The 19,823-nt window shown below is 39.5% G+C and overlaps 3 protein-coding genes across 5 annotated transcripts; all 3 read left to right on the top strand.

The window, feature by feature from the left end:
- Positions 1–1,296: 1,296 nt before the first annotated feature.
- LOC112273365 (uncharacterized) lies at positions 1,297–7,526 on the top strand. 2 transcript variants are annotated; one of them, XM_024502041.3, is made up of 12 exons: positions 1,297–1,803; positions 2,170–2,221; positions 2,707–2,786; positions 2,916–2,994; positions 3,274–3,357; positions 3,493–3,638; positions 3,886–4,296; positions 4,597–4,677; positions 4,849–5,033; positions 5,378–5,637; positions 5,850–6,483; positions 6,701–7,526. In XM_024502041.3, the coding sequence occupies exons 1-12, from the start codon at positions 1,763–1,765 to the stop codon at positions 7,153–7,155; spliced, it is 2,508 nt and encodes an 835-aa protein (XP_024357809.1). In that variant the 5' UTR covers positions 1,297–1,762; the 3' UTR covers positions 7,156–7,526. The 2 variants fall into 2 exon arrangements, with proteins under 2 accessions (XP_024357809.1, XP_024357808.1); XM_024502040.3 differs by having other exon boundaries at positions 1,402–1,803; positions 4,594–4,677.
- A 5,437-nt stretch (positions 7,527–12,963) lies between these two features.
- LOC112273097 (protein NUCLEAR FUSION DEFECTIVE 4) lies at positions 12,964–14,742 on the top strand. 2 transcript variants are annotated; one of them, XM_073529208.2, is made up of 3 exons: positions 12,964–13,483; positions 13,859–14,038; positions 14,189–14,742. In XM_073529208.2, exons 1-3 carry the CDS (start codon positions 13,328–13,330, stop codon positions 14,462–14,464), a joined length of 612 nt encoding a protein of 203 aa, XP_073385309.1. In that variant the 5' UTR covers positions 12,964–13,327; the 3' UTR covers positions 14,465–14,742. The 2 variants fall into 2 exon arrangements, with proteins under 2 accessions (XP_073385309.1, XP_024357261.1); XM_024501493.3 differs by having other exon boundaries at positions 12,985–13,483; positions 13,859–14,082.
- A 2,582-nt stretch (positions 14,743–17,324) lies between these two features.
- LOC112273106 (protein LATERAL BRANCHING OXIDOREDUCTASE 1) lies at positions 17,325–19,823 on the top strand. The gene is made up of 4 exons (XM_024501503.3): positions 17,325–17,796; positions 18,168–18,412; positions 18,558–18,885; positions 19,163–19,823. Exons 1-4 carry the CDS (start codon positions 17,503–17,505, stop codon positions 19,412–19,414), a joined length of 1,119 nt encoding a protein of 372 aa, XP_024357271.1. The 5' UTR covers positions 17,325–17,502; the 3' UTR covers positions 19,415–19,823.

Raw genomic sequence — 19,823 nt, 5'->3', positions numbered from 1 at the left:
AGTGAACATATTATGAGGAATTGTTGTCAGCATGAACCATACTGTCATCACAATCTAAGAATAGATTGATACAGATTGGAACTCAACAATGCAAATAAAATAATATGGTTATTATTAGTATCAAAAGTTTGATTTTTTGTTTAGTAATTTTTTTTTTTTTTTTTTGGAAGAAGAAAAAGTGAAAAAAGGAAAAAGAATTAAAGAATTAAAAAAAAGTTGTATTGAGAGCAATAACCAAATTGCTAATATATACTATCATAAAAAATGTCATTTTTTTTACCTATTTCTTTATATGGTTGTTTATCAATCATTATATATGATTGATATTTGTTTATATATGTGCATAATTTATTGTGAATATGGGATGATGACATGTTTTATTTTATGTTTTGTAATTAAAAAACAGAAGAGATCTACGATTATTTGATAAAAAAAAGAGAATGTAACAAATGTATTGTGCATGTACTATTATTATCATTATTGTTTTTCTTTTATTTGTATTAAATTCCAGTTTTTTTCATGCTTTTATGTACTTGCACGTCATCTTATGCATGTATTGTCATCATTGATTTATTAAAATACAAAAGCTTGACTCTAAAAGAATTTATTTATTTATTTTACAAAGTGGTAATTTTTTTTTGTTGCCAATTCGATTCTCACAAAACTATCATGGCTGATTTGAATGGAATGAAACTTTTAAGTACACCAATTGGATTTTCAAAAGGACTTGAATTTTGTACTACACATTGCAAAAGAGACGTATGCATAATAAGGAGAACTAAGAAGCAGGGTGGTGCAAATACCCACGATCACAGGTGTGAAACAAGGTTCTCTGTGACCGTGTTTTGTATTAATTTATTAACTTATTTCAAAGATTTTTTTCAAATGAAAACTGGGGAGAACCCATCACATAGACTAGGATAAAAAAAATGAAAATAAAATACAAATAAAGCGTCCAAAGAATGAAGACCCCCCGACCATGGTAGACAAGTGGTAGTTCAACAAAGTAAACAAGGGTTTCTGTGTTTTAGGGCTACTCAGGACGAAGAAGCAATTTCACAGGACCTCTACTGGCTTCGCGGTCATCCTCGAAGCGCGTCCCCTCTACGTACCCGCCCCGGTCTCCGCCCCTCGAACCAGACCCATGCCCGTGTCTCGCGCGCCACGGTCACAATCCACGGTCTTACGCCAGAGAGACACGGTCACCGATAGCCACGAAGAGGGGCTGTGGTTAGCGGCGAGAAACGCTCTCCCGGTGGAGTGCAGCCACGAGCCCGCGCGCGACGCAAAGAAAGAAGCGAGAGAGCGAGGGAGAGACGCGAGGACGGTGTTGGGCTGGGCTGGGCTGGGCTGGGCTGAAATTATCTATCTGTCTATCGGGGCCCTTCGTTGGGAGTGAGTGAGTGAGGGAGATGAGCAAGTGAGCTTGGCACCTCGGCAGGCAGGGCACAGCGATGGACTGATTCATCGGCCTCATCATTGATTGAATGCTACTGCTCATCGATCCCCCCCTCTCCCCACCAGCACCAGCACCTCCGCCCTTTCCCTTTGGGCGCACCGTCGCCACGAGTTGGAAGGAAGTTTTTGTTTTTTTATTTTTTATTTTTTTTATAATTTATTTCGCGTGGGGTTTGAGGGAGCTTTGAAATCGGAAGAATTTGGAGGTTGGGTTGATCAGGCAGTAGTAGTAGTAGTGGTAGTAGTACCGGAGTGGAGAGGGTTTGCGACGCGGAGCGCCATAGCCGAGCTCGGCTGAGCAGCTATGGATCTGAAGAAGGTGTTCGATCAGACTGTCCGCGAGCTGTAAGTTTGAGCTTGAGTTCTCGCGCGCTAGCTTTTGGGACTTTGGTCATAGTGGCCTGTGCATCTGATATGAGAGCGCATTGTGGGGACCCCTGTGCTCAGCGGTGGCGATCTGTGTTTTTGTTAGTTTCTCTTCGAGGGATTAGTTCTTCGCGGGGATGTTAGCTTTTTTCTTCGTTTTTCGTGGGTGACGAGATTGGGAAGGCTAGCTGGGGTATGTGGTGCAGGATGAGGCTCATTGGGTATGGTTATGTCTAGTGGTGGGTTTCTCATATGGAGTAGTGCATTAGGAGGTCTGATCTCATGTGGAGCACTGTGAGTGATCAAGAGCGAAGGTTTTGAGAATGGGGTGTTCTACGTGTGCAGGAAGCGGGAGGTCAACAAGAAGGTGCTTAAGGTTCCCGAGATTGAAGTGAAGGTAAGGATTCATATCTAGAATTGGATGTCTGTGTTGTGTGAGAGGAGAGGGTATTTCTTTTCTGAAGATCCCACGGCAGGGCGCTTGGTTGGTTGAGTAAAAGTTTTCGGCTTCAGTACTCATGGGATCCGAGGTTGATCGCTGCATCCGAAGGGCGTGGCATCTTAGTGAAACTGCCGGCCCACTCTAAAATAAATGCATGCTCTACTTACGGATCTGAAGAAACCTCTGAAGATGGGTTGGTAAAAGTAGCCAACAATTTTCTGCTCATTGGGTGGTCACTTAGAGTTTAATACTACGATTATGTGTTCTAGGATTTTCTGAGGTAGATGGAAAAATAGGCATGCACAGCTAACCTTGATTTAGGTTTTTCTGTATAGAATTCTTGCAGTGGAACATGCGCAATCGAAGCGGGATGAGACAGAGGATTTAAGCAATAAGCTAATTATTTATTTGTTTTCTTTGTTTTATTATTTTTATCTTAGATACTGGAGGCGACCAGTAACGAGCCATGGGGTCCGCACGGAACGATAATGGGTGACATTGCACAGGCTACTCGGAACCAGTACGCTCTTACTCTAATCTTGTACATTCCGTTATCTTGTTCGATTGGTTTAGACGAATGTCACTCCTTTTGTATGAGACTTTGGATTCATAGAAATTTTGATCTTTTGTTCTGGTCTGCATTGTGCAGCAACGACTACCAAATGATAATGACCGTCCTTTACAAACGCTTGAATGACACTGGGAGGAATTGGCGCCATGTCTACAAGGTAAATTTGAAATTGTACCAACCTGAGTAGTGTCGTGTTACGACTTGCATCTAGTCATTTTGTACCTAGCGATAAGTGAATAATTGTATGCTTCACAATATTTTTTCATTACAGGCGGCGTAGAGTTGTGGCTTGCATTGTCAGGCAACGTTTAAAAAATAAGATCAGTACTCGAGTTGAATAGATTTTAGCCATGGGCATGATTTTCCTCCTTTCCGTGAAGGAATTGATCGAACTACACTTCATAATGTAACTGTGTTGAGACCTTGCGTGTGGCAGGCTTTGACGGTTTTGGAGTATTTGGTTGCAAACGGCTCTGAGAGGGTCATTGATGAACTTCAAGAGCATACTTATCAGATTCAGGTAAATATCCGCCGCAATTTGCAACCCTGTGTCTCTTCTGTTCACTTCATAATGAACGTATTCTGTCCAAAATTTTCACTCGTCGCAGTTTTGTATGTTGGATCTTCTCTAACAATCTCGTTTTTGTGGTTTCAGACGTTGTGTGAATTTCAGTACTTAGAGCAAAGTGGCAAGGATCAGGGAATCAATGTACGGAAGAAGGCACAAACTTTGGTTGCCTTAATCAAGGATAAAGATAAGATTCGTGAAGTGAGAAGCAAGGCAGCAGCCAACCGAGACAAGTATAGACTCGAACGCCTTTTTAATTTGAGAGTTTTAAACTCGATTCAGTTTCTGGATGGCGAAGCATTTATTTGTTTTTATGAACTCTACTCAGAGGCAACAGCGGACAATCTGTAGCAAAAGTGGTTACGGATGCCGTTATGCAATAACTTCATTTCAAGTCATTCTTTCAAGGAGTAGAATTGCACAAGTCTCAAGTGTCAAGGATTTAACGTGCCGTTTTATCGATGTGGCCCATCAATTCAGATATCGTGGCGTCTCCAGCACTGGAATGACACATCGTTCTAGTTCCTATTCAAGCACCGGAGGAGGTTATGGTGATAGGGACGATGACCGGTATGGAGGAAGCCGTGGAGGAAGAGATGAATATGATTACAGTGGGAGAGGCGGCGGCCGAGATGCTGATCGGTACAGGGATGATGATCCTTACGGAGGAGGTAGAGAGCGAAGCAGGAATAGTAGTTACGATGGTCGTGATGCATCTAAGGAACGTGATGCTTATGGATCGAAGGGAAATGACAGTTATCCGTCAAAAGGAGGTGATCGAGATGGTTATGCCTCAAAGGGAGGTGATCGTTATGAGAAGTACGAGAGTGGATCTGTAAGTGACCGCGACCGTGATAGAGGGTACGATGACGACGACAGTTATTCTTCCAGGTGAGAGACAGGGCGAGCTGGTTATGTGATATTCTGTGCAACCAGGCTACTTTTAACACCCAATATCACGATATTATTCCAATGGTTTTTGATGTTTCAGGGAGGTAGCCGTTGATGTAATGTTCTCCACAAATGCCTTTTCCCTGCATTGTTTCAGCTTTTGGGCGATGAAGTTGCTCGACCGGAGGCTTGTGATTAAGTTGGTTTTTATTAATGGATCTTGTAAATGATCCAAGTTGTGGATATTTTCCAGAAGTATTCATATCATCTCATAACTCATCTTTGCTGTTTTGACAGCAGGAATGGCAAGTCCAAAGGTGGATCCACGCCACCTCCTGCCTACGAAGAAGCGGTTCAGAGGCCTGCTGCCGATGAAGATAGGTGGGTCCAATTTCAGAAGCAACATCCCGTTCTGGAATGGTTTTACTGCCTGCTTTGTTTCTCTATTTTTGACTTCAAACATCCCCTTTCTTCCCAAATCTCCTACACCTGCTGAACCTCGTCTGTAGTTAATTCGTTATTCGAATTAATCGAAAGCGGTTTCATGTGCAGCAATGATAGTCGACGTGTAGCCGCACCTGTGGCCAAAACTCAAACCAGCAAGGTAGAGGCTCCTGTCAGTGCAGCACCAGAGACTGTATCTCAACCTAGTGCAGGTGGCTCATATGTTGCTAGTCAAACCGCAGACGACGGTTTTGATGATTTTGATCCTCGCGGATCGGGCTTCTCAGCTTCTGGTGAGTTTCTGATTGTTTATTATGATGTACACATGTTCCCTATCTGGATGGGAAGGGGTAGAAAGCAAAAGTAACTCATGTTAACTGTAATGCATTTGGATACTTGTTCAATATGTGTGTGAAACTTTTTCTGTCTCTTGATTTGTTTCGCTGATAGAATACTTTGAAAATAATGTCAAATCATCGGTTCTTCTCTCTCTGCTTAGAAATGTGTTCTGAGAGGGCATCAAGTTTTTACTCTGTAATTTGGGATTGTGGGTATTGCAGTCGAGGTTTTTGCTTGGATTATTCTTAGACTTAAAAATGCGGTTTTAATTTTGACACCTCTGCGTTTGCGTTTGTAGCCTCTGCACCAAGTCAGCCAACTGAGAATTTCTTCCCGGAATCAACAACTAATTTATTTCCAGAACCAGCTCCTGCTCCCATTGCACAGGCTCCACCGCCTCCACCGCCTCCAGCGGTGCAGAAAAGCTTAGGTGGACTTGAGGATCTCTTTGGTGATAGTTTTATTCCAGCTCCAGCTCCTGTTTCAGCTCCTGCTCCTGCTCCTGCATTTGCCCCCGCTGCTGCTTCCACTCCTGCCAATAACCTCTCGAATCATCAGGTAGCTAGAATTATGTACTTTTATTTAATTCCTTGTACGCATCCCGTCCTACACTTCTACCTCTTAGAGGGGTGTACGTATTGTCTCACATGGTACGTCATGTGGCAAAGACGTCGAATGTGTGTAGCATTTTAGTTTGTGATGTTTTACATTTGATTATTAGAAACGTAGATTTGGTTTGCATTCAATTGGACGGTTATGTGGTGATGCAGGTGCAAACGAATGATTTATTTGGAGATTCATTTTCAGCAACTCCGTCTACTGCATCTGATGGGTTTGAGGTTTCAGCTTTCCAAGCCACTCCCGGTCCTTCACCTTTTCAAACGGCTTCTTCTACTGCCCCTGCAGCGTCAGACCCCTTTGGCAGCTCGTCCTTCCATTTGGCTCCTCCACCTCCACCACCTGTCGCTTATCAGCCCCCAACTGCTCCTCCAAGCAACTTTGGTGGTAACTCCATGCATGGTTTTGGTGCACCAGGAGTGTCCAATGGCACTGGTACGAATGGAACTACCTTCGGGCAGTCACCAACTCCATTTGATACAGCTGCTCACAACACTGGATTCTCCCAGGCATCTGGGCTAGGATATGGAAACAATCAGGGTTTTCCTCGTCAGCAGTCTTTCAGCGGCATGCCTCAAGCGTCCAGCGCAAATCAATCCCCTTACGGAGTACAGCAGAACATGGGCGGCTTGCATAGATCCGCTTCAGCGCCACACGAATTGCATCAACCACAACCACAACCACCAAGACCACAGCAACCAGCGAGGAAAGAGTTCGGACCAGTGAAGTCCGCCATTTGGGGAGACACGCTCAGCATGGGACTTGTTGATCTTAACATTGCTGGACGTAAGCTTTTTCACTTCGTTCACATTATTTTTTTTGTCTGGCTCGCTCACTTCTATCCGGCCGGGAGATTCCTTTTCTTTATTCTCGTATCCCTTGCTACCATGTGGAGGTCCTCTCTGTTCTCGCTTCACTGAGCTTCTATTGACTTGAATAGACATTAGTTTTCCTTCACAGTCCACATTCTTGAGTTTCACTGGGGTTACTTTTGGTTGTGCAGCTAAAGTGAATCCTCTCAACGACCTTGGGATCCAGTTGACGGACCCTACGCTAAAGAACGAGCTATGGGGTGCTGACAATCCGAAACAGGCTCAGAAGAAGCCCACTTCATCCTCAGGAATGGGTCAGCCTATGGGTGCGGCAATGGGCAAGGCAATGGGATCCGGTTCTGGCCTTGGCAGAGCAGGTGCCAGTGGACTCCCTCCTCCCATGCCGGCACCCTCGACGATGGGGCCGGGCATGGGTGTGGGCATGCGTCCTCAGATGGTTGGCGGCATGAACTTCAACATGGGTATGGGTTTGAACCCAAATATGGGAATTTCTCCTGGAATGGGCATGGGCATGGGTGTAGGCATGGGTCCTCAGATGGGAATAGGTATGAACCAGATGGGGCAGAACTTTCAAATGGGTATGGGAGGCTACCCCAACCAGCAACAACAGTTCGGCTACAGATAGATAGAGAGAGGATTTGTAAATCATTAAGGATTCTTTTTTTCTAGTCTTATGTTGTATCTCAGGCAGTAGCTTCAATGGTGTGAGTGAGAGAGTGATTACCACAGCTGGTTAGCGGGCTGATGGTTAGTGTAGCTAGATTAAACCGCCTGACAGGGGCCATTCTTCATTGCAAGGTGTCTTCAGAGCAACACTCGTCTTCTGTTGTCAAAATAAGTTGTTCCGGTAAGGCCAACTTCCGATTCCATAAGCCATTGCGATGGAGATGTTCTGTTTTTTTGTGTCTAGAAAGCCACAGACCCATACAGTGGCCTTTCTACATCTTTCCCTTAAGATTGTTTTTATATATATCAATAAACTTTCTGTACCTTGTACATTGTGTTGTACTTGACCTTTATTTCTCACATTTTTTTTTCCTTTAATATATTGCTGTTTCTGTGGTTTATTTTCATTCGCCTCCTTTCTCAGTGAATACTGCTTTGAGTTTTCTGTAACTTCTTTCATCAATTCATTCATTAATCTATTCAGCTCCTGTGATTGAAATCGCCCACTCAGCAAGATCCTGATGCGAACAAACGTCATACACTTCATCTATTCAGAGCCCCCAGCACCAAAAGGGCATTCATCCGAAAGCCATCTTATACAGACAAACATACATACATACACAAGTTCCCTAGTTTTTATTCAAAAAATTTATATTAAATTATATGATGAGGTTTTAATCTGCTCAAAAAGCACATATATCAATATGTTCCACCTCATTTTTCAAAACTTATGAACCAGTCAACTTGTGCAGGTTTCTGTCAATACAGTTAACTTCAATTATATATACTTGTTTTTCTTGGTGACAAAACGTGAGTCTGAATAGAACTATTTTATACATTAAATTGAATTATGTCAATTACAAGTAATAGCCACTGAAACATGTTGTATGTGGTTAAAAATCCAAATTAGTATTATTGTGAAAGAAAATAGAAGTGTGCATGTTGACACTACTGGATATTTTTTATTGATTTAAAGAAATCAATGTGCACTGTAACTTAAAAGGATTGTAATATTATTGGACTGTGAGTTCTTTCAATTTTATAATCACTTGAATTGACAATACATAAGTGTTATTTTATTTGAATATTTTCATCTTATATTTTTTACATCCTTTAATAAATTATTATACTTTTGTAATTATTAAGCTATGCAAGTGGAACTTTAAATCAGTGTTCATCACTTGTTGAATTTTAACAGAAATTACAATTAAAAAAATAAAATATTTGATTTGATTACAAGTGTATTGTAAAAAACAATGTAACACCTTACTGGAAGTGCTGATTACAAAGTATGGTAGTATTATACATACATACATACATACATACATACATACATACTAACTAAGTTCAACAACAATTTTATAACTGTCTATTAAAACGATGCTGATTAATGTTTTAAATTTATAGTAATATAGAATGTTAGTATATATATATATATATATATATATATATATTTTCGACAGCACATATATGATAGTATACGGTATTGTTTTGTTTTGTTTTGTTTTGTTTTTTTTTTTTTTTTTGATTTGTCACTGAATAATATCCGAATGACAAAAAATAAAAATAAATTGGTATCTTAGGTAAGAAATATGATGATGACATTTAAAAATTAAAATTGGTAGAGTAGTCTACTTGTTTTTCTTCTATAAGACTTTAAAAACAGACGTAAATTGTTGGTTGGATGCTAATTTCACATGTGCAAAAAAAATCACTCAAGATTAAAGTTAAATAACTGATACAACTAAGGTGCTACTATGAACAAAACTAACAATAGAATTAGTTATTTAACAATGCAGTATATGAGAGATTTGTTTAAAAATTGGATTCTTGAGTTTAATAACTTATAAAATTGAAAAAAATAAAAATTACTGATTCTACCAAATTAGTAAATTAAAAGTCTAAATTTAAATTTTGTTACATATGAAATTTTATGAATTTTTTAAACTGATATTTTTTTTCTTAAAGTAAACTCTAAAACTTAATATTGCATATTATATGACATGTAGAAATTTCATTAATTGTTATTACGAGGCTTTATCAGTAGTCATACGTTAACAATTGTGCACATGCTTCAAATAAAATTCAACTATTATTTGAATTTTGCAGATATTTATAAAACACACCACAACATTATAATTTTCCAATTTGTATAGGTGTTATTTATTTATGGATTTATGTAGATTCAAATAAAATGCTTCAGCATAAAATAAATAAATTCAGAAACCATTATAAAAATAAAAATATTAATAATTTCTATTCATGATCAATTAAAAAACAAAGGTGGTAAAAACAAAATCAGAAGCTGAACCTGATATAAAGTAATTACATTACTATTAAAGATAATCATCAGTTTATTTTTTCATGTACTTATTTTTATACATTCCTATAAATAAATACGTAATATAACTATTTTTTTCTATTTTTTTCCCAGAAATCTTCAATAATACCTCTTTCACATAAACCTTATTTATTTATTCATTCATTTTTCTTTCTCTGTATGACTCCGCATGATTCACCATTATTGATTCTTTTGCATGTAAATGATTGGCACTTTTTCAAACAAAAAATTAATTCCACTTTGTTCCACCTGTTTTCCATCCTTCAATATATATATATATATATATATATATATAATAATAAAAAAGCAACTTTGGTGAATAGTGGTGAATGCTTTTCAATGCACCAAGTCACTCTTCAGTTGTTTCAGGGAGGAGATTCCACATCGTTTTTGTATCAGAAACTCAGATGGGCTTCTAATTTCCAAACCAACATAAACACACTTCAAGTTTTGGATATTTCTAACAAGACCCAAATTGTAAAATAATAAATAATAAATTGTAAACTTGAAATTTTTTCCAAGTCTATGTGGAGGTAATTTGAATGCTATTGTGTAAACAAAGATTGTTACACACAACACATTGAGTGCTAGAAACCAATCACAAAGTATGTAATCTAAACCAAATACAAACGCACAACCTACACACTCTTGATGTATTCAAACCCTAGTTGATGTTAACAAAGCCAACTAATGGAAAAAGCCAAATAAATGGAAAGCCCACTGAATCAAATTAAACCACATACATCCAACAAGATTTGAAACCCAATGCCACATCACATAACAAGGATGTTAACTTCAACTGATGTGGCATCTGACGTGTATCAAGCATTGTGGTGATTTATTTTATTTTATTTTTTCCAAGCAGGCAAGTTGATGGGATAAGATTATAATGGACTAGTTTATAATAATCATCTATATACCATCCAAGTACAAGAAATTTGTCCTTCACGTTAGAAGATTTTTTTAGTTGATATTTTTCTTTCTCAAGATTTTATTTTGTCTTTTACAGTTTTTAATCTTTAGTATGAATAATAAAAGGGAAAGAAATACTAAACTTAGAAAAGTATCTATGTTTAAGGTGGATAAAAACTTCAAGGAAGAATAAATAAATCGTGGAATATTATTATTGATTTATGGTACCAATAGCTTTTCATTAGACAATTTGCAACTAGAATGTCTAAACATGAACTATTACTTTTTTCTTGGCGCATATTTTTTGACTAAACCAAATGTATCACTTCTATATAATTTGTGGAAAAATCTTAAATCAAAGCTCATATCAATGAATACTGCTATATTAATTTAAACCACAATTGTTTTTACATTACAACCTCTCAATTTAAAATACACTAAAAAATCTCATATTAAAATCAATTGCAAACTTATATCTGAATATAATCCATTACTTGGATTGGTGGATTGATAATAAAATATTGGTAGATTGAATAATGACAACTTAGACTGTAGTATTAGTAGTATTCACACATGAATTTAATATCAATGCTTTACATTGACAAAAAACAGATTGATTTAGCACCAACTATTTTAATTTTAAATTCAAGTCAATTTTTTTATACAACCTCATAATTTTAAAATTAATAAAATTATGTTTCTATATATATATATATATATATATATATATTTTCCGAAATGGTAATTTTGTCTTATTTTTCAATTCAAAAGTTCCAGTTTATTTCATATAAAGAATGTAATTTTTTATAATATATCTTATGGATATTTATTTTTAAATTATTAATTATTTTTTTATCATATTTTGAGGTGGTACAATAAAATATTGTCTCTAAGAATGTGATACTAATTTCTTACAATTTTGACACCTAAATTATAGAATGACTAAATTTAAGGTTAAGCATTCTAGAATATAATACTTTATTATTATTATTATTATTATTATTTTTAGTTTATTATATTTTTCTACAAATTTACTAGAACTCACAAACAAAACATGTTTTTGACATGTAGAGTGGTAGTTAAGATTGAAAATACTCTCTTATTTTTTGAACAAGTTCTTGAATATGTAAATTTGATTTTTTTTTTTTTTTTTTTTTTTTTTTTTTTTTTTTTTTTTACTTGTGCTCCATAAAACTTTATTCTTCAAAAAAGATTGACTTAAAAAATTTAATTTTTTTTAAAAATAATTTTTTCCAAAAAATGCATCAATCTGTTTTCCAATGCATATATATATAAAAGAAATATATATATATATATATATATATATATATATTTTTTGATTTTAAAATCTTATCACAAGGTAAAATATAAAATATAAAATATTTGGTGTGGCATTCTAAATTTATTCTTTGTTGTTGATAAGATGGATATTATTCAATAAGGTGTAAAGACATATGTCTCATCCTTTGGTAATTTGTTATGTGTTGTATGTTAGTAAAATTTATACTTCCAAGAAATATTTTTCATTTCTATTGAAAACTTAATCTTTTAATTTTTTTTCTTTATAAGTAATATTTTTGAAAATAATAAATTTCTAATTTTATAGTATTAATTTTTATTTATTTTACATTACTACTATATATATTATAGCACTAAATAATTGTGTGTTTTATAAAATTCTTGTGGGTTTATGACAGTTAGAGAGTGGTATATAATTGTGATTTCTGATTTATATTGTCTTTAGTGGTGACTTCTATTTTTTGTTTGTTCTTTTACATTGCACAATTTTTCAAAGTTTAAATTGTTATTGCAATTAGCTATTTATGCAATAAATGAAGATAAAATTTGCCACAACAAATCTAAATAAGCTATATACTTAGAAACCATTTGTTTGTAGTGCCTTTCTAACTTACAAGGATATGATTTTATTTTGCATAGTGGCTTATGCATAAAATCTTCTAAATATTTTATGTCTTTATCTACATAATTTTTATTTAAAACATGAATTTATGGTATTACTTAACATGACATTGTTCATCTATTACTAAATTGTTAATTTTAATCCTAGTTTTATTTATATTTATTTTATTTTAAAAATATAACTGTGCATTAATTTCTATCATTTTTACATTTATGCAGAGATATTTGAAAACATGGAGGATTTGCATGAAAAGTAGTTATCTCTTATGAAAAACAAAGCAAAATTCCATTAGTTAAATTTTGAATGTACACATGCATGCACTCTTAGAAGAAGAGTCTTTGTATGTGGCTAATTTACCGCCAGAAAAAGCGAGCGTAAGAACTGCGGAAAATCCTCCGTGGAGAAGCCCATTCGATCGTAGCGGGAACGTGATGTTGAAAGCATCCGACGGCTCAGGACATGGGGTTCCCGACCTTCGCTCCTTTGGGAACATCCCCATGGGAACATGTTCCCTCGCGGCGAGTGAGTACCGACGCGACTGCGAAACCGCTTCCTTCCCCAACCTCGACGATTCCAGCGACACTCAGAGCAGCCCAGGCTTGAATCTTACCCACTCGCTGCACCACTTTTTGAGCATTTTGAGGATTTGAAGAACGTATTTCATCACTATGAAATTCTGTAGAGATGCCTATTTGTGACAGGATTGGGATACTTTTCTAGTTCACAGTGGAGATTGCATTGATGGGGGGGGGGGATTTGGTGTGAGATGGAGAGAGGTGCGTGCGACGTTGGACACGAAGATCTCGCGCATCAGTGAGAAATGGGTGGGATTCGTGACAGCTATATGGGTGCAATTTGTAGCAGGGAAAATCTACACATTCTCGAATTGCTCTCCTGCCCTGAAACCTGTGATGCACTACAACCAGCTGCAGCTTAATAATCTTGGGGTGGCAAAAGATGTGGGTAAGCCGTTCGGATTGGTGGTCGGCCCTGCTGGCGGATCGTCTGCCCACTTGGTTCATCCTGTTGATCGGCGCTGTGGAGGATGCCGTCGGTTACGGCACGCAGAATCTCGTCGTTAGCCAGAAAATCAGCCCTCCGTCCTGCTGGCAGGTAATTCAACCCTCCCACTTTCGGTACAGATTGTCCTTGCTGAAGATATGAGTGAGTGGATGGTTTTATAATCATAGGGTTTTGTTCTTCGAACGAATGTGCGACGCGAGGTCGAATTACGCTGTTTGTCAGGAATGTGCATCAGTCTTCCATGGTTGCGGGAGGATGCGTCAATGTAGAGCGTATATTGCGTAACGAAGGATTTTATTGGCGGCGGTTCTTGGACTTGAGTGCGGTTCTTTTTGTACGATGGTGAAAAACAATTACCGCCATGTGGTGAAGTCATAGATCCTTGATGGGTTTTGAACTCTTTGGGCGACGGCTGTGAGGTTTAGAGACTGATCGGCGGGCTTTTGAGTGGAATTTCAATTGTAGAGCTGCGTGGTTCGGTGCACCGGAGGCAACAGCACCACTTGGCTGAACACCGCCGTATTCATGACTTGCATGCGCAATTTTCTCAGGAGTCGAGAGACAGTCACTGACACTTTGAAGGGATACATCGGTCTGTGCACCGCCATCTTCACGCCACTCTGCACTGCGCATTTCACGATCGAGGCAACGGCGTTTTTGCTCCTCCTCACCTTTCTGCCTGGGATAGTGTAATTTTCGAGCTGTGATGTGTAATTTTTTTTGTATCGAGGAGCCAAGCTATTTTCATTGTTGTTCTTGAATATGTTTGAATTTGAATTTCTGATGATCTTTCAGAAAGGCGGCCATTCCTCGCCCCATCTGTATGGCAATCTCCCAGATCTTTCTCTTCAACGGCTACATTTTATTCGCTACCGCAGCACCTGGCTCTCGGTACCAGGGCTCCATTATTGTGGGAGTCTGCTACGGCTTGCACATCTTCCTGTCGGTGTTCATCGTCATGGCTGGTATGTGCGCTTTGGGCACCCTGCTCAACGTGGTGTTGATTCTTCGTGTTCGGCCCTTGTACCGGGATTTTTATGGGCCAAATTGCTCAAAAGAGAGGAAGAATAGGGCACAGCCTACGTAAAGTTAATCGGGTAACGTGTAATTATTTACAATTTGTTCGTTTTTTTCATGGTGGAAAATATGTACAAGTGAGTCGAGGTTTCACATGACAATGTTTACGATCAGTTGGAATGTCTAGTTTTAGCAGATGGAGCTCTGATTTTGCAGAAATCCAAAGGTTTGTAGAATCACAAGATCATGAATGTCTTAGAATACATTTATCTTTTCCTTTCAATTTATTCGACTGTTGATATTTAGTAATAAAGTTTATTAAAAAAAATAAATGCTATTCTCGTTATTTTCTTGTTCACAGTGGACGTCGATAAACATTTCATTAACTCCATTCCAATATATTTACTGAAAATGATATTATTTTTCAAAAGATTTTAAATCGTAGACTGCTAGTTTCTAAAATGATCCAAATCAACGCTATTGTTGTCAGCACATGGACTCTTTCTCCAAAAGCGCCATTTCAATGTGCTGTGAAAGTGAGAAGCAAGGATATTAGTTGATAAAGATTGTATTCATGCTTAGACATCACGCAATGGTGTTTCCACATCAAAACTATATAGTTTCATCTGTGACAACTGCCAATCAGAAGCAGGTCTGAGACATAGCAATTTCTTTGTCGTCCAGTAAGCAACCTTCTGTTCAAACTTGAACTTTGTTCTACTTTCCCAATACCAGCACCGTGATGTTCAATCGCCGTTGAAGTGGCAATCCGTTGGTGAAAACCCATCTCACCGCTGCATCCCAGCATCGTATAAACAAACCATGACTTACTCCGAGAATGCTTCGAATGCCTCGAGTGCTGCTCATGCAACAGTGGGGATGCTGAGATCCACTGTTTGATCATCGTTCAAGTCCGATTGGGATCCTGTTATATGCGACAGTCCGCGTCGCTAGTTTTTCGCTCTCTAATTAAAAACACGATCAATCTAGACAGTTGATCTTTTACTGATCACATTCAATCATGATCTAGCTTTCGAAGCCGCTCCAACTTTTGCCCGCTTGGTCATGTTGCTAGTCATCGACTTCTTCGATGGACCCTGCCGCTGATATTTCCTAAGCTTCTTTGATCCCGCACTGGCACCAGTTCAGAGTTTCAGGTCATGAGGAAACAAGCTCAAACTCATTGTTCCATCAGCAAAAGTCGACACTATCACAAAAAAAACCATAATGCTACATAAAATGGTCTTCACTTTAACAAACAGATTACAGAGATTAGCAACCTTGATTAGTCTTTCGTGGAAACACAACAAAACAGTTTCCTGCTTTGGATTTTCTACTGTCTAATGGATAAAGTTTATCAACTGGGTCCTTATGATATACCAGTAATTGAGAGACTGCTGTCATCATTTGTCACGAACTAAATTTAGATTTTTTAGCTTTGCAGGAAGGTGTTGGTGGATTCTCGTTGGCATCCAAAACTGGCTTCCCCTGGATGTAGAGGCATCTGATTTGCATGCCGTTGCTAGGTTTATACCTAGTGCTATCAATGTCATCCTTTGTTTGGATGAACTGAAATACTTCGACACTTTGTTAGCCGTGCTAGTTCATCACCTATTATCAACTGGATTGCCTACTTAACTCTATATTTATACATGTGTATTGTGTATAAATAAGAAAAAAGTAGGGGGAAACTGTAGATTCCAAGTATGATTTTCTAGACTTAAAATTAGAGTGGAAGGATGTTTCCAAAGGGATGTTTCCAAAAGCACGAGATTTTGGGAACCACCTAAATTCACATCTACCTTTTAGTTTAGGTAAAGTTTGATCACCAGAGTGTTTTATTCTTTATTCTTTTTTCTTGTTGACACAGCCCGGGTGAGCCCGAGAGTGTTGATGTGCAGAATTCGGCTCTGGAGACAACCGGAGTTGATGTTGAACTTGTTCATCCAGACTTTTTAGGGTTAAATCCAAGTAATTCATTGCTAGTTTTGAATTATCTCCATGACATGGAATGTCAACCATGTATAGTGAGGTTGTACGGATAAGCTAAATTAAGGGGATTCCAAATAAAGAAAAAAAGAGATGAAAGAGTAGAGAAGAGGGCAAGCAAGCAAGCAAAAAGACAGGCAGGCAGGGCTGTGGCGAAGCTGAAGCCTCATCTTGGAAAACTCCCTTTCGACCTTCTCTCCGCTCCATGCGTGTGTACACCGCGAGTGTGCCGGAGCAACTGGTTGACCTCAAATGCTAGAGGTCGTTGGATTCGAGCTCGCTGGATTAATCGATGGCTTCAACGCTGGAGGATTCCCTCTCTCCCTGACAGTAAAACCAGAATCTTGGTAGGGTGCCATGGAAAATAAAGTGAACCATTCCTTGTGTTCCGCAGCAACTGTGTGTTTTTTTAGACCCATTCTTGACGGTTGCCGAGGTCGTCGCATGCTACAGACAAAGCACCTGTTAATTAGACAAGTTGCTGCAAGTGGCGGAGGGAGACCCGGTTCCCTGTCGAAGATAAGTGAAGTTTCCGCACCGTTTCTTCAGGGTTGAAGGGGAGCTTCGTCGTTAGCTACAAGTTGTCTGGCGGGTAGTTGGAATGGATCACACGTCATGGGTTGTTAGGGGCTGCAACCTGTGGCGTCAGCTGGATGAGGTCAGACTTCCAAGGCGGCGAACCTTAAGGGCGGCTTCTAATGGCTTGAGGAAGGACAATGTCTGGAATCTCCGGAGCATCAAGCGGTAGATACTGAAGTTGGGAACCTTCAGGCTGGCGGAATCGGGACTGTGACGATAGTGGTAGGTGGGAGTGTGGGAGTTGTGCACCCCTCTTGACATGATTCTCTCGGTTCGGCGACCCGGGGTCGGGAGTTGAATTGATCTAGAAACTTCGGTAGCGGGCAGTTCAGGCCTAGTTCGACGTGGCGACGTGTACGTGTGCATCTTCTTGAGAACGAACCGGTTCCAGCGTTGTATTGAGGTGGTTGAGAATTGGTGTGAACACATAGCGGAAATCTGTTGCGAAGAGTGGTTTTTGTTACTTCCAGGTTTGGACACGATCGAAAGCAGGTTTTGTCTTCCGTCGCAAGGCGTCGACGACAATGGCTCCAAGTGCCGGATTTACAGCTAGTGAGGTTTCCCCCGAACCGGCACCAGATAGCAAAGCGCTTCTGGAGATGGTGCAACTGCTTGTTACGAAGGGGATCACAGAGATACCACAAAAATTCATACAACCGGAGCGCAGTCGAGCCACCGTTCTTCATCCTCCGGTCGAAACCTGTGATCTTGCGCAGCTTCATATTCCAGTCATCGACATGACAGGTCTAGACGGCGAGAACAAGGACCAGGTCATTGCAGACATCGCCAAAGCTTGTGAAGAGTGGGGCTTCTTTCAGGTTCATCATCAATGCAACCGTTAAACATGGAATAATCACCAAGTTTTATTCTTCTCGAGATAACGTTGGACATAGAAATTATAGGAGGGGAAAAGAAAAACTTCTGGATAGCTTCAGTGAATATTTACAATTTTCTGTTATTCTGTTCAGGCCTCAGACGACCTTCATAGATTTTGTTTATTTATTTTTCGATTATTTTGATTTTTTAAAACAATTTTAGCGGTACACGGTTCTCTCAAACCTTGTTCATATGAGCCTCACACCTAGACTTTTCGGTGTGATTCATGACTGATTTCGAAAATATTCAAGGTATTTGATGGACTGCAGACTGGCCGAGTGTGAGGGATTGAAGTTCATGTTGTATCTGTCAGGTGCTCAACCACGGCGTGCCACCGTCTTTGATGCGAGATATGAGACAACTGTCTGAAGAGTTTTTCGCGTTGAGTCCGGAGGAGAAGGAAGTGAACAAGATAAAGCCTGGGACAAGCGTAGGCTACGGTCGTCTGTTCGAAACCAGCACGACGGTTGCCAACTGGGTGGACCGCATCACCATTTGGAGCTATGGTGAGCAGAAACGAACCGAGCCTTGCATGCCACCCAAGCCTGAGCGCTTCAGGTATATATACGAGTGCTCTTACTGTTCTTGATGCATGATGGTGTCTTTATCAACCCCCTAGCTAATCTCACAAACCTGATCAGCACTCTCTTGACCATTCATCAGTCGTTACATTTTGTGTCTATGTTGTGTTCTGTGTTTACAGCCTGGTGGTGGCCGAATATTCCCATGCCGTGGTGAAACTCTGCATCAGGCTCATGGAGATTCTGTCTATGACACTGGGGCTTGAGCCTTACACGCTGGGGGAACACATCAACTCGAAAACCGTCGGCCTCCGAACTTCCTTCAACTACTACCCGCCGTGTCCACAGCCTGAGCTTGTGCTTGGAATCATGCCCCACGCTGACACCAGCTTCATCACAGTGCTGCAGCAGGATAAAACCCCCGGTCTGGAAATCGAGGAAGACGGTCAATGGATTCTCGTTCCCCCAATACCGGATGCGTTCGTTGTCAACATCGGCGATTTACTCCAGGTTCGTCAGAATCTAAACAAACTCCTTCATGAATGCGATGACATAACTCAGGTCAGATTGGACACCACTAGTTACTGGGTTCTAGTGCGTGCAGTCTGCCCCGTTAGGGTATTAATTTGAAAGACGTTGAGATCACCTGTTCAGAAATGATCTGTAAGAGCCATATTTTAGTGGAGGTGATGTGACTCATTTTCATGCCAGCCTATCTCTCACACATACCAAGCGGTGGAACCCCTCATTAATTTTTTTTCTTAATCCTTCATCTGGTTTCGCGCAGATAGTGAGCAATGGCAGATATAAGAGCGTGATGCATCGAGTACTGGTGAACAACACGGTGGGCCGCTTCAGTATCCCAAATTTTTTCATGCCATCGAAGGAGACCATTATCCAACCCTTGAAGGAGCTTCTCTCGGAGAGCAATCCTCCGCTATACAGGTCCTTCAAGTTTGCCGAATACATCGCCGGGTTCTATATCAAGCCACTAACGGGAAGGCGCCTCATTGATTCATTTCTGCTGGACCCCAGATGACAACATCCGAGTGCTAGCGCGTCTGTGTAAATTGTCTACCACCTCTTCGAGTTCCAATGAATTTGCAGAAATAGTTGATGAAGTTTTTGTACAATGGTTAGTGTGCCAAAGGGTGCTTCAGCACTAGAAAACTTTTTTTTTGCGTCCGTCTCAATTGATTGATCTAGACAGATGGTCTCCAGTTTGCAGCAGCCACACTGATAGAAACTCATGCTCTTAAAACAAATCAGGTGACCTGTTTCTGAACGATGTAAATACACTCCAGAGTGTTTTGGCAGTTTGTGCCAAACAGTTGCATGTTGCTGGTGGCTAATCGGCCCACTGAGATGTATTCCTACAGCAACAATCAAGCTTGTGAATGCGGTTTATATGCTTTCTTCATTCAATTTTCTCTTGATTTATCTAGAAA

Source organism: Physcomitrium patens, chromosome 20 (genome assembly GCF_059467195.1).
Source record: "Physcomitrium patens ecotype Gransden chromosome 20, ASM5946719v1, whole genome shotgun sequence".
NCBI lineage: Eukaryota > Viridiplantae > Streptophyta > Bryopsida > Funariales > Funariaceae > Physcomitrium > Physcomitrium patens.
Note: the sequence above shows the minus strand (reverse complement) of the source record. Positions and strands in the feature narration are given on the sequence as shown.

Excerpts from the sequence above, each read along its gene's own strand:
- LOC112273097 (XM_024501493.3), top strand. The coding sequence starts at position 13,328 with ATGTGGGTAAGCCGTTCGGATTGGTGGTCGGCCCTGCTGGCGGATCGT. Across the intron at positions 13,484-13,858 it reads GCCCTCCGTCCTGCTGGCAG|AGCTGCGTGGTTCGGTGCAC; the intron begins GTAATTCAACCC and ends TTTCAATTGTAG. Across the intron at positions 14,083-14,188 it reads ACCTTTCTGCCTGGGATAGT|AAAGGCGGCCATTCCTCGCC; the intron begins GTAATTTTCGAG and ends ATGATCTTTCAG.
- LOC112273365 (XM_024502040.3), top strand. The coding sequence starts at position 1,763 with ATGGATCTGAAGAAGGTGTTCGATCAGACTGTCCGCGAGCT. Across the intron at positions 1,804-2,169 it reads GATCAGACTGTCCGCGAGCT|GAAGCGGGAGGTCAACAAGA; the intron begins GTAAGTTTGAGC and ends CTACGTGTGCAG. Across the intron at positions 6,484-6,700 it reads TGATCTTAACATTGCTGGAC|CTAAAGTGAATCCTCTCAAC; the intron begins GTAAGCTTTTTC and ends TTGGTTGTGCAG.
- LOC112273106 (XM_024501503.3), top strand. The coding sequence starts at position 17,503 with ATGGCTCCAAGTGCCGGATTTACAGCTAGTGAGGTTTCCCCCGAACCG. Across the intron at positions 17,797-18,167 it reads AAGAGTGGGGCTTCTTTCAG|GTGCTCAACCACGGCGTGCC; the intron begins GTTCATCATCAA and ends TGTATCTGTCAG. Across the intron at positions 18,886-19,162 it reads ACATCGGCGATTTACTCCAG|ATAGTGAGCAATGGCAGATA; the intron begins GTTCGTCAGAAT and ends GGTTTCGCGCAG.